The sequence below is a fragment of the Mustela nigripes genome, chromosome 2 (assembly GCF_022355385.1).
Source record: "Mustela nigripes isolate SB6536 chromosome 2, MUSNIG.SB6536, whole genome shotgun sequence".
NCBI lineage: Eukaryota > Metazoa > Chordata > Mammalia > Carnivora > Mustelidae > Mustela > Mustela nigripes.
In genome coordinates, this window is record NC_081558.1 from 190819207 (window position 1) to 190833459 (window position 14253).

General features: G+C 38.3%; 1 protein-coding gene across 1 annotated transcript in view; it reads right to left on the reverse strand.

The window, feature by feature from the left end:
* Nucleotides 1-6512: 6512 nt before the first annotated feature.
* The window catches only part of SAMSN1 (SAM domain, SH3 domain and nuclear localization signals 1), a 140389-nt gene continuing 132648 nt past the window's right edge, over nt 6513-14253 (reverse strand). The window contains 1 exon segment of the mRNA XM_059388378.1: nt 6513-7407. Within this exon segment, the coding sequence (XP_059244361.1) occupies nt 7205-7407 (203 nt within the window). The 3' untranslated portion in view covers nt 6513-7204.

A 14253-nucleotide genomic window follows, 5' to 3' on the forward strand; every position in this document is an offset into this window, starting at 1 on the left:
GATAGAACATGTGTTCCATGCAGTTAGATGGCTCAGTTGCACCACGAAAACCTCCATGCTGTCATTCATCCCTATTCCAGGGATTCTTAGCTGTGTAGAAAAAAGAAGTATGTGTGTGGACTCATGAGACAGGTGGATGAGGAATTGAAAGGGGGAAAAGGGCATGAGTTTCGCTAGTGTTAGTGGAAATGCTTTACCCTGAAGCTTTGGTCAGGAAGGGTGGGGGCTAATAGCGAGACAGATAGTAATGTCCTGAGACCATGTAAATAAAGTTATGCTGGAGTCACAGAGCAGTGCTCATTTGACTCAAGAACATGACCTAAGTAACTTAAAATCATGAGCGGTGGGGGATCAGGGCACTAGTCTGGCTACCAACAGGAAGTCGATGGCATGACCAAATTAGGATAATTCAAGGCCGGCTTAGTTGCAAAGATATGGGCAGGGTGGAGGGTAAGGGAACCATTCAAGTCTGTACAGAGAGTGAGCTAGCAAGCCACAGAGCTGTTGTTAAATCTAAGCTTTTGGAGATGAGAGAAAGGAGCAGTTAGCAAAATCTGAAGGTCAGAGAGTCAGATACAGAATGACAATTTTGGGTGACTAGTGACCTTTGACTGAGACAGGTAACACAAGGTGATGTCATGGAGCAAATAAAGACACTGACCTTATTCCTCTCTCCCCACAGTCTCCTTCCCCCCAACCCCCCAGGTCTCCTAATGGGGCTTCCCACTCATTGTTCCCAACAGGAACCTGAGGGCACAGATCAAGGATACAGTAGTCCATAGCGGAGCCTCTCTCAATGAACACCAGGGCTTCACATATGGAGAGGGGCTCTGGAAGAAGACATACATGGTCAGAAACCTCTAATTTTGGTCTAAATACCACTTCTTTGGTTACAAGACCAAAACTCGTAGCCACACTTTGAATGATTTTCTTGCGTCTCTTTGTTGTTTCACTCCGTTCCTAAATTTTCTTTCATGGTTGCTTTCCTTCACGATATCTCCTACTGCCGTTTTCATTAACAAAATTTCTCGTATGAACCACCTTACCCTATGAGGACTCAGATATTTAAAATACATACATGTATAGTTAATGATATCCAGACAGTTCATTATTCTCTCTATACAGCTTTTTCTAGTATAACAGTGCGAATTTTAATTTCTGTAGTTTGTGTTACTAAAGGGACAGTGAAGTCTTTGCTTTTTTCATGGTTTACCATTTTAATCATATTTCCTCTAGTAAAATATTCTAACCATTATTTCCTGAACCATGAGTTCTAAGGTGCAGTAAAAAACAAAACAAAACAAAACAAAACAAAAAATCTTAAGGAAAATGCTCTATGGAAGGGCATTCCTGCATGATTGTTGCAGGAATGAATGAGTAAAGGCTTCAAGAATGAAATAGTTGCAGAAAACCCACTTACTTTTGTACATAAGTCCATGCCGCAGCCCTCCGGGTACAAGTACTTATGTATCTCCTTTTGTTGAGTTCTCTATTTTTTTTATGAATATGCATATTGGGGAAAAAACTTCCATCTGCTCTCTTTTAGCTGATTATATCACATTTTGGAGCTGCGCATCATTACGGAGCTTCAGAGAAAGACGATCATTTACATTACATATGGATATAAAGTAGAGGAGGAGTTGATGAATTGCAAACAAGTATAATTTATATGGACAAAGTGTGCCAGAAGTGCTTTTCACCCCATTTTACTCTGCAAATGGAATGATTCCTGCCCATTCACTTGGCGTGGCGCCCAAAAAGTCGGAGAGGAAAGCGATCCCGTTCGCCTTCTGCATCGGGATCCCACTCCGTCCCTCTGAGGGAACAGTGCCCTGCATTTCAGGCCCACCGGGGATCCCAGGAGGTCTAAGGAGATCTCTGAACACCCTAATGCCATTTTAAAGATTTTTCCATCATGGCTTCTTAATTTATAATAGACATCACGCAGATGCACTAATACTCAGACTGTTGGTGATTCAAATGTGAGAAGTTTGCATGATGAAGAAAGAAAGGGAGAGTGATGAAAAGCTTGTATTTTCCTCTGCACTGTGATTTTCCCACAGCAGATCATTTGCCTAAGTGCCATTAACTTTGTAAATATGTAAAAATCTGCATTTAGGGTGTCCTTCTAAGGGCTTCTGTGTGGGCTACAGCACAATGAGCTGCAACTCCATATTATAAAGACCAGGGAGGGCCCAAGGTGCAGTATTAAGAGTAATAACCCCACATCTTTCATTGATTTAATTTTATTCATGAATATAAGCAGTTACTTATATACTCAAATCGTTTGGTCTTTAAAAATGATTATTCCTGGGGTGCCTGGGTGGCTCAGTAGTTTAAAGACTCTGCCTTTGGCCCAGTCTTTGATCTCAGGGTCCTGGGATCAAGTCCCGCATCAGGCTCTCTGCTTGGCAGGGAGCCTGCTTCCCCCTGTTTCTCTGCCTGCCTCTCTGCCTACTTGTGATCTCTGTCTGTCAAATAAATAAATAAAATCTTTTAAAAAATGATTATTCCTATTATGTGCCAAGTGTGAGGAATCAAAGCTAAATGCAACATGGCCTCTTTCTAATCTATCAGAACCTGACAAAGAAATATTCTGTCATAACAAAATGGTCATTATCTGTGAGGTTCTGTTAAATCCGCAGATTCTCACTGCTGTGGCACAACATGGTTGTCCTAGCCCTCAGACAATCAGTGTCTGAAGAATTTCAAATAACTACAAGCCCAGGCCTGTATTATGGTAACATGTGCACTGCTTTCATTTTGTGTTCAAATATCAGTTTTTATTCACGTGACATGCACTGTGCCGAATGTTTTGTGTACATTATCTCATTTAACCAGCACAGAAATATGAAATGTTAGTATCGTATTTCATAGAGGATAAGAAAACCCAAAAAACCTAAGCTCAGAGGCTAAGTGACTTACACAAAGTCACACAGTGCTCAAACCAGGACCTCTAGGTCAACATTGGATGTGATCAGATGAATTCAATGGTAGGACAGGGGGTAGCCTAAAGTAAGGGTTCCTTTGATCTTATTTCGGTAACCAGGAAACCTGGTCATATTTAGAAACTGCTGTTCTTTTACCTATATTTAGTTCCTATTCATTTTTCTCTCAACCTTTACATAATTCTAGCATGACATCCTGTGCGTCCTGATTAGTCGAACGGTTTTCTTTGTTGGTGTGGAGGGGATGGAAGGGTGTGCGTGTGTGGTGTGACAGAGTATCTACAATTTCTTCATACTATTTTTCTCAGAACTTAGGTTTGTAACGGAAGTTTCTCAACATGAAATGTCATCATGTCATCAATTTGGCCTCACTCAGGAAGTTGCAAGGCACTTGACTAACCTCAGTGAATTAGATGTTGTCTAAAACCTGACAATCTTGAGCTATCATTTTAGAAGTTTTAAGAGTTATTTTAGTAACTATCTTGGAAATTTAATTGATAAAAAAGAAAAGCTTCTGATAACAAATTTCAGAGTGAAAGTATATTGGTACTTATATCGGCAATAGAATCGAGGGGGTAGAATTGAAAAGAGTTCATTTTTGTTCTTAACAAAAAAAGTATTATGGAGATTTTATCCGTTTATCTGGATTAAAATTTCTCTAACTAGGCATACTTTCACCATACACTTGAATTTGTAAACATAAGATGTTCTTGGGATCAGAGCAATCACGTCATCCCAGAACAGTTTTTACAATCTTTCTGTACCGAGAGACAGCTTATTCCAGTGACAGGCTATGGCAAGATTCTCGTGCAGATTCTATGATCCAGAGGCCTTCATTGGCATAGTCTTGGGCAGCATATGCGTTCCATGTCTCAGAATTGTTGTGTGAATAAAGAAATGACTGAGGCCAGGACTCTCACCACATTGCAACCTGGAAACACAAAGCCATCTGGGAACCATGAAAATGTCACATTCTAACCACCTTCCCATCCACTCTTGAAAGGCTAAGACTCCTGTCTGTCTCCTAGTCGAAGGCAGCCAAAAGTCTAAGTCTTTCAACTACCTTACAACCTTGGCTAAACTACGTCTAGCCTTTTTACTTCTCTTTATCCAGCTTGCACGGTCGAGAGAAAAACCCAAGGAAAGCGAGCCGCAGGGATCCAACAGGTAAAATCCAGGGCCTCAGGACTCCTTTAATCTGAGATATGCTTTGGCTACAGGTGTCCTTTTCACATTGTGCTATGTGATGGGGCCGTCCTTCTGGCAACTTGAACCTCATGGTGTTTCCACTTCTCCCTCCTTCTCTCTTTGTAGGAATCCAGTCTCTCTTCCTCAGCCTCCTCAAGGCCTTTGCAGCACTTCTGCTCAAAAGCATTTCCCTAAATCCTCGAACTGGGTACCAGATCTTTATTCTGAAGGAAAAGAAGTTGCGGCTGGGTAAGCTTCACCAGCGATTTCTGCCATTTTACAATCAAACAGTTCCTTACATGCTTCCTAACCTACAAATTTCTTGCTGTCCTCATAAAGAAGCTGTACTCTCTAGAATTCCCTGAGGCAGCAGGTTGATTAAAGTTTAAAAATTATGGTCAGAGGCTGTGCTGTGTCCAAGGAGATCCTAGAATAATCTATTTAGAGTTGTAGCCATAGTCAGGAGCAGGACCATGATGGAGGCAGCATGTTGGAAATTTGAAATTAAAACACTATTTCCTGCTGTGGAGGGGGAAGAATAAGAGTAGGCATGTGATTTACTCCAGACCTGAGCACTGCATATGGGAGTAAATCTCATGGATCTGGAAAAATATACTAGAAATTAACAGTGTAATAATGTCTCCCAGCATTCAAAATAACACTTTATGTTTCCTGATTCTTTCTAAGGTATTGTGTTTTATTTATTAGAGAAATGTTTAGATCACTTTGGAATGATATATATATATCACTATATCACTATAGTATTTACCTATAGACTAAGTACATTGATTTAGATGTAAATACAGAATAGGTTATATGGGAAAAATTATTATATTCGTTGCCCTCCAGCAAATGCTTCCGAAATGCCCACTCTGTACAGATCTAGTACCAGGCATCAGAGATTACAAAGCTAAACAAAGTAGCCTCTGTCACAAGGAGATCGTGGCCTTGTGGAAAGATAAGTGCCTCTGAAATAGATAAAGTTTAATAAAATGCTATAAACAGAAATACAAGTTGCTAAGGAAACCCAGAGGAGAAAACCAAAGGAAATCATGGAAGGCTTCACAGAGTAAGTGACTTTTGTGATCAATCTTAAAACAGAAAACAAAGGGAGACTCTTGGATGTAAAAAAAAAAAAAAAAAAAAAAAAAAAAAAATAGCAGAAGCCACTCCAGAAAAATAAATAGCATAAGAAAAGTCACAAAAGAAATTGTGAATTTGTGGAATTGCAAGTAGATTATAGAGAGTGTAGAGTGAGAGGAGGGGGAGAAAAGATCTGATTCATAGAGTAGGTAATAAGTGGTTGAGAAGAACCTTATATATCCTGGAAGAAAGTTCAAATATTATACTGAAGATAGTGAGGAGCTATAAAACAAAACAAAGCAAAAAAACAACTTCAAGCTGGAAGTCATGATTTGATTCAAATGTTGGACCTTTCTGGAGGTTGTGTGGAGGATGGATTAAAAGGTAGGGCCCTGGTAGAATAGGGGTCAGTTGGAAAGCTATTGCACTATTTCATAAATGAGCTCATGAGGCTCCAAAGCAAGACAACAGCCATGGGAAGGGATAGAAAGTCATGAATGGCAAAGGACTTCTAGAGGTAGGACTTGATTACATACTGAATCTGTGAGAATTGGATCTATGAGAAGGGTCTATATGAGATGATATGAGAAATGATTTTCTGTTTGGGGTAACTGGTTGGGCACTGGCATCATTAAAGAAAGAGCTTTGTTTGGAATAAAAAAGCAGAGACAAATTTGTAGAGAAAAGTCAGAGATTTGGGTATGTTGATCTGAAGCTTCTAGAGTCCTATGTTGGACTCCTTTCCCCACAAATTTGAATGTTGAAGCATTAGCCCCCACCCCATATATGGTATTTGTAGATGGTGTTTTGGGGAGATAATTAGGTTTAAATGAGGATGTGAAGGTGGGGCCTTCGTGATTGGATCAGTGCCCTTCTAAGAAAAAATCACCGGAAAGCTTGCGATCTCTGACATGTGAGGACACGGTGAGAAGGCAGCTATCTGTGAGCCAGGAAGAGCTCTCATTAGAATCCAGCCGTGCTGCAACATGATCCTGAACTTTTGGCCTTCAGAATTCTAAGAAAATAAGTTTCTGTTGTTTAAGCCACCCAGTCTATGATATTTTATTATGGAAGCCTGAGCTGACTAATACATAGAAGTGTTCAGGAAGTTGGATAACACAGACCTGGGGTTAAGGAGACAGATGGAAGTGAGGTAATTCATTTGGGAATCGTATATATATGTGTATATGCATATACACATATATATGCTGTATATCAGACAGACTATAAAACTTCTGGTAATAGATATTTTGTCTAGAGGTCTAATATAAAAATACATTTAAGTACTAGTAGTCTGGAAAATAGCAAATGCACATAGTTCTTTTTATTATTTAAAATTAAGGTGTTTCACAATTAAAAATATTTACAATTAAAGATGAAACATCTGTACAATTATTAAAATTCATTTTACTCAACGAGAGTCAACATCTTGTTATCTATACTTTTATACCAGATAACAGTGAAGAAATTAACAAAAAATAATTTCTGAAACTCCACTGTGGATCAGGATAAAATGCCTCCAGTATTAACTCACGCTTTCCCATTAAGTATAAAAATGAGTGTGAATGCTGCTTGGACAGTTGGTTAAACAGACACATGCTTCATTACTATTTATTGAATAACAGACACAAATGCAAAACCAACAAGTATGAAAAAAAGATTTTTCCTACAGAATTTATCATTTCACACTTAAACAAAGCTGACTATAGCTTATGTCACACATATCAAAGACTTATACTATGCCTTTTCTAATACAGGCAAGTGAAATATTAACATGTAGCATTTAAAATAATAAATATACATACTATTTACAATAATTGGGAATGTTAGAGACATGAACTTTTATATAAAATCATTCAGATTAAAACACTTTCTCCTTAGGTTGTATCGCCAAATATTTTCTTTCTCTCCCATTTATTTGATCTTTTAGTTCAAGTAGAGTTAAAATGGAATGCGTTTGTAGATATATAGTTGAGAATGTGTGTTCAGTCACTTGGCTCTGTGATAGTAATCTTCCGTACCATGTCAGAGAGATTTTCAGACTCCAGATCTTCTTTGCCATTATCTGAATTTTCTGATGAGATATAACAACCAGAGTCCCTTGGGCAGTCGTCTAACTGTGACTTATTTAGGGAGTTGTCTGGGCTTAAGGATAGGGGCACAGATTCATCTTCTTGCTCTTGAATAGCTGTAAATGGAAAAGAGGGCAGCAGTTAAGAGAAGGCAAAACAAGTTTTATTCATGTACTCATTCGTCTTTGAGCTATTTTAACTGTACCAACCTTGACTTCGTTACATTTGAAACTTCCGTGAGTAAACAATGTATTTGTTTATTATAAAAGAGATATTTGCACTCAAATATTCAAGCCCTGCTTTCCTAGAAGACAAAGTTTGCCTTTTTTTTTTTGCTCACTTGCAGTTTCATGGAATTCATGTGAACTGCTTGCATAAGCGAAGATCAATATGGACTCTCATTTTACATTAATGATAAGTTGCCAGAGAAAGCAGATTGTATCCACAGTTTGACTGATGCCTTGTCCAAATACTCCTTAAAGTAACATTAGAAAAAGTCACTTGTAGTTTAAATGTATAATCTAACTCAATAGTGATCTTTGTGGACAGTTCTAGAATCATGATAACGTGGAGTCATGAATAAAATATCTCTCTGGGCAACAACAGATAGTAGGACTTCAATTACTTGGAATTTAACTAAAAAAAACTTTAAAAGTACTCAAAATTTTCCTATGTCTGCATTCACCATAAAAATTAACATAGAAACCAGGTCGCTTTTAGATAGTAAAACACCACCATTTTCGTTGACTCTGCCTTATTTAGTCTTTCTACATCTTTATAATTCTGAAGAACAATTATTTATATTCAGATTGGTAACTGTGTTATCAAGTCAGTATTCTAGATTCAACAGACATTTTCTTTGAAAAGAAATTAATACTAGAGATGTCACAAAAGATATTTTGAAGAACCTAGGCAGCACTATGAAGTTCTAATCTTCTCAAGAAGCCTTTACCGTCAGAGTTCTCTTGGTCAACGTCAAGACTTCCCTGACTTGGGTAAATGTGTGCTTCCCCACATCATGTGATGGGTTCCTCGGGGAGGAGATGTATCTCAGGCCACCACCCATCAGCCCTATCAGCATATCTAGTTCTTTCCCCCTTCTACCCTCAGAGCTTCTCCACGTTAGACATTTGAATAACTCCACTTGGGAAGAACCAAATGCACCCACTGCAGGGCGGGACAAGACCTCCGCCTTCAGAGACTACGCGCTTCATCCTATTCTGGTGAGAAGAAAATAAATCCCAGCTCCAAAATCCTGGAAGAAGGAAACTGTACTTTTCCTCAACAGACTCTATGAAAGTAAAATGCTAAGTCATTTAGCTTTAGGAAATCCACCCTTTATCTTGTTTACAGATACCCTGTTTCTTTAACTGCATTTTCTAGGCTTCAGATATCTTGCCAACATCATGTTCTACTGTGTATCCAATTGTTATCAACATACTTTACGAGAGAGAATTGAGCCGTGCTGCCCGAAGGCAGCCTTGTATGTAATGAACTCACATCTCCTCAATGGATCTAGAATGGTGCTCTCTTATGCACCACCCACAGAAGAACTGAGAAAAGAGTCACATTAGTTTTGGGACTCTGTGGTTTCGATGAGGAACACTGGTTGAGAAAGGTTGGGAAAAAATGATAAAGATCATTTTCGTCGACTCATCTTCAAACAGAATCATAACAGTTCTTTTACTCTTTTCCTCAAAGCTTTAATTTGCACCAATAAAACCACGCTTGGGCCATTCTTCTGAATCTTCTCCCTGTTTGCACAACATTTTTAACGTTTTGGACTCAAGTATCAGATATTTAAGTCCAGTGATGTTATAACAAGTTCTAGATATCAAGACCTTTACTTTTACTATGCATTGAATGTGACTGTTTAAAAATGTTAGCCACCATGAAGCATTTCCTCTTTATTAGTCTTAGCAATCTTTAAGTGTAGGGTGAAACTTCTTACTATCCATTAATGTTTGTGAATATCAGTCATTCAATTTTGTTTCCAAAGCCTTCTGTTACAAAAAGACAGCACTGAAATGGGACCTCTTTCTCTGACGGAAAGATTTCTCCCCTGTCTCTGCTTTTCTGTCTTCTTGCCACTGAAGTGGAAGAACCAGCTCTGTGTTTCATTATCCAAGTGCTTCTGGAAAAGGCCAGAGAAATTAGTCCTTTTGTAATGCTTACTGCTCCATCAGCAGGGTTCACCATACTTGGAATGTGATCCTAGGCCATCTTGCCCCAGATTATATTTGGGTCTATCACCTCGACACAAAATTAAAAGAACTAAGTTATTTCCCATGAGACCGACATTTTAGACAGAACTTGGCATAGTAAAAATTGCTCCCAATACCGTGTTCTATTTAGGCTGATTACTGATTGTGGGACTCTCTTCAAGATATAAGACTTGGGCTTAAAGAGCTCTGATTTCCAAAGTTAGTTCTTTTTCTTTCCAAAAATAAGTACTTAGCTTGTTATTTTGTCTTCAGAAGCCTCTCTCCATTCCCCTCAAAGAGTAACAAAGTAAACAAACAATAAATGAAAATCTGACTTTAACAGAGAATATATAGTTTTTAAATATTGGTAATAAAATGTATTTGTTTTTATTTTCACCTGAGAAGTGCTCTATCACCGTCCCCAAATTCTGGGAATTGGTTTGTTTTAAATACAGGTTATTTATTATAGGAACCTCTTATCTGCAATTTTTATGAAAAAAGGGAAATAGTTTCTCAGTATGAAAGTTACGCAGCGCAGCAATTTACAGGACAGCAGTAATTTGCTAAATGATTTCCTAGTGAAATGAAGACATGACTTTGCCTCCTTGAATGCTTCCCGCCAGGCTTGCAATAATTTTAGGCAGGTGATCAGCTGGAGCCCCTCGACTCTAACTATAAAAAGAAAAGGCAGGTCATTATGTTATATTAAGGAAATAAAAGCTATATAGCATTCAGTTTTTGTGTTTGGGGAGGCTCAGGGTTTTCCTTCTTTTGCTTTATTTTTTGTTGTTGTTTTTTCCGTCCTGATGCTAATGACTTCCAGATTGGCACAAACCTAGGTCTTGTACTATGGGTACTTTTCCCAGCACAGGGGATAAATTCAGGCCATTATGTCCACATTTTCTTTCTAAGTCATTTAGCCCCTTCATGTGGCCATGAAACAGAGTAAAGCTAACTGACCTACCTAGAAATTGAAACTATAACCTTCATCAGTTTTGGCCCATGGTCCAATCATCTGAGCTAACCAGGCAAATAACACACTGGAATAAGAAACAGTTTGCCTCCAAAATTACAGACTTACCATATGAGATATGAATGCATTTTTTTAATATCAAAATGTTTCTGATAAAATGTTAAGCTAAAAAGAACAATCTATATGATTAAGTATTCTATTACTAAAATTATGTGAAGACCAACAGACTTATGCTTATAATTCACAAATGAAAGTGTTAACATTTTAGATAGATTTTCTCTATATTTCTCACATCACCTATAATGTCTTATATTTCAATTAAAAAACAACAAAAAATTAAGACAATATAGTTTTTCAGTAAAGCCCCTGCATGGTTTGCAAATCTTCCAAAGGCTATACATTTTCAAATCTAGGTATATTGGAAAATATTAAATAATTTGAAAAAGTGTGTCTCTTGTTGCTGGCAGCTAAGAGCAAACATCATCAGAAGGCCAGAAAGCAGCCCCAAACATTTCTGTACTCTATATAATGATAATAAAATTAGGTTAAGTTAAGGTTAAGAATAATCAGGTTAAGAGGAGATTATTTAGGAGATATTTTGTCATAAAGAACTCATTTGAATATTAAAATATTTTATTTCTTACCCAGATTTTTATGGAATCATGTAAAGCCCGTGGCTCAACATTTTAAGATAGTCATCGATAAAGATAAAAAGTGGCATGGTGATTAAAACAGAAGACAGCTAATATAATTATTCATAAAATAATTATATTGGAATTGTGACATTTAATTAATTAAGTATAGCCAATCTCAATTATATTAAATGTGAAGAAAGCTTTAAAGAATTCAAACTAAATCCTAATTCTGGGAAAAGTTCTCATATCCAAAAGAGAGAAATCTGTCCTATATTCACATAGGTTTTTCTCAACTTTCTTCACGCAAATATTCCAGATTTTGACTTTACTGTCTTTTGTGCCTTATGTATGAAGCTTTTGTTTCTTTAGGCTCCTGTTTCTTTGGGGAAACTATAAAATAATGCAATCTACAGGGCATAAGAAAATGCCTGGCCAATGCAAGTGCTCAGTAAGCAGTTTTTTAAATAAAAAGATTGTGATGTTTGGGTTAATTAAAGGAAATAGGTATTAAAGATCAAATAAGAAATTTTGTTGAAATTCAAATGAAGATATCTCTTGGATCTTTGAATTACTGTCCCCTTCTTCTCTCCTGGTGCCATGTTCAAAGAGGCAAAACCAAGCCTATGTCATCCTCTCTGAGAATTGCACAAAACCGTAGCTTCATGTTGGAGCCCCACTTGGGTCACTGAGAACAAAACTCAGACATTCTCTAGGTAACTATGGCTGTATTTATTTGTCCAGAGGCAATGTTGTTCAAGGAGGACCATCCAGTAGACAATATGGCACAACTCTAAGTTATTTCTGATTTCATCTTAAGCACATCCTTAAATCACCTGAACGTGTTAGTTTTATAATAATGACTTTGTGGTATTCATGTCATTTGGAAAAACAACAAATGGAAAACAGGAATCCCTGCATGGAATAACAACCAGTTGCTCTTGTTTTCCCGAGGCCATGAGAGAATAGGAGTTGAAATGCCGCTCCCTGTTTTCGAACATCTCTCTTTGCATCTTTTTTTCTTTTTTTAAGATTTTATTTATTTATATGACACAGAGAGGGAGATCATACGTAGGCAAAGAGACAGGCAGAGAGAGAAGGGGAAGCAGGCTCCCTGCTGAGCAGAGAGCCCGATGCGGGGCTCGATTCCAGGACCCTGAGATCATGACCTGAGCCGAAGGCAGAGGCTTAACCATCCAGGTGCCCCTCTCTTTGTGTTGTAACAGCAGAGTCTACCTTCTGATGAGATACGGGCCAGGGAGTGAATCTTTGCCCTCCCATTCACAGCAGCCTCCCACTGTATCATGCCGACTGCTTTGGTAAGGAGAGGCACACTCATCTGAGATCTAACTGTTCAGCACCAGCACGGGTGCCACTCTGCCCAGCTAGACACCCCTATGGAAGGCTTTGGTCCCAGGAAATTTTGTCCATTGGTTACGTTGTCATATTGGACCCATATGGATAAAACTATTTTAAGTAAGATTAAAAACTATAATTATATATTGCCTCTTTAGGAGCTGTGGGAAATCAGTTTCATTTTTCTTATAGAATAAACTATTGAGCTGGTGGGAAACAACCTGATTTCATGATTTAAAAAAAAAACTATTATTTGACAAAAATAGGGTTATCCTGCATGTTTCTGATCTATCATTTGCCTTTACCATTTAATGTTAAATGGTATTACCATTCAATGGTAATACATTTTAAATACATTTTTAAAAAAATGTATTTTTTTTTTAAAGTTTATATATTAGAGAGAGAGAGCATAAGCAAGAGATGCGGGAGAGGGAGAAGCAGACTCCCTGCTGAGCAGAGAGTCTGATGCGGGGCTGGATCTCAGGACCCTGGGATCATGACCTGAGCCAAAGGCAAGACACTTAACTGACTAAACCATGCAGGTGCCCCGTTTTAAACATATTTTTATGTCAGTACACATTATATTCGCTTAGTATCTTTGTAGGACCTTGTTTGCATATACTAATTAATTTAACAAATCAGTTACTGAGGGAAGTTCATGCTTTAAAAGTAGTAATAGTGTAACTCGCAGTTTTAGCGTTTGTATGTTGAAATTCATCAAATTCCTAAAACTGGAATTTCTGGATATAAAAGTGTGCACATCTCAAACTTTGACAGGTTTTACATTATTGTCCTCTAGACAGGTACTCATTTACACTCTTGCATATACACAGGCAGCACAGTGAGCATACACGCGACATAGATCTTGACAACCCAGACCAACACCCATCTGCCTACTACAAAAACTTTTATCCGTGAGGCGGGATGGCTAGGGACTTCAGGTTTATAATCAGAAAAAAGCTTCCTTATGACTTACAAATCTCTTTATTCCCTCCCTGTTAATTCATTCTGCAAGATTTTGTTGTTTTGCTGTTGCTGGGTGTTTTTGTTTGTTGTTGTTGTCCTTGCTGTTTTTCATCCTACAAGCATCTGTAAACCACCTACTCAATGCAAAGCACAGTGAGAGGGGCCTTGGGGAAGGCACTGGTAACAGCAGATTCAATCTTGTTTGACCAGGGTTATCATTACAAAATACCCTAGCCCACCATCAGAGTGCAATATAAAAACAAGTGCATTACAAGTGCCTTAGGTGACTGAGGTGACAGTTCTATGGCCTCTCCACTCTGGGCACTGTTCTCTGATAGAAGATTAAAAATGTTTACAATTCATTTTATTTTTTGTATTATATGGAATACGGCATTAATCGTAAATGAAATTTTGCATGCCCTACCCCCCCCCCCCCCAAGATTTAATTTAGGTAAAACGAAAAAGAAATCTGAAGAAACTGAATTGCATAAAGCTAAATGGCTACAACTAGAGATATATATAAAATACATATTTATAAATACATAAACGTCAGATGCCTGTGTGCCTTCTCTACTGCGTGTATGCGGATGATTAGCCTGCATTTCTTCAAAGCTGCACGCTTCTGGAATCTAGATTCCAATCATATGGCAGGTGGGTTGGAAACACCAGGCCTGCATGTCAGGGGCTGGGGCACCAGGCTACCCTGGCACGCTGTCAGGCCAACTGCTGGACTGCTGCTTGGCGTAGCTGCAAATCTCCCCTGCGGGCAGCTCGTGCTCCAGGCTCCTGGCTGGGACCTGCCTCTTGCCCTGAGTCATTTTAGGCAGGTAG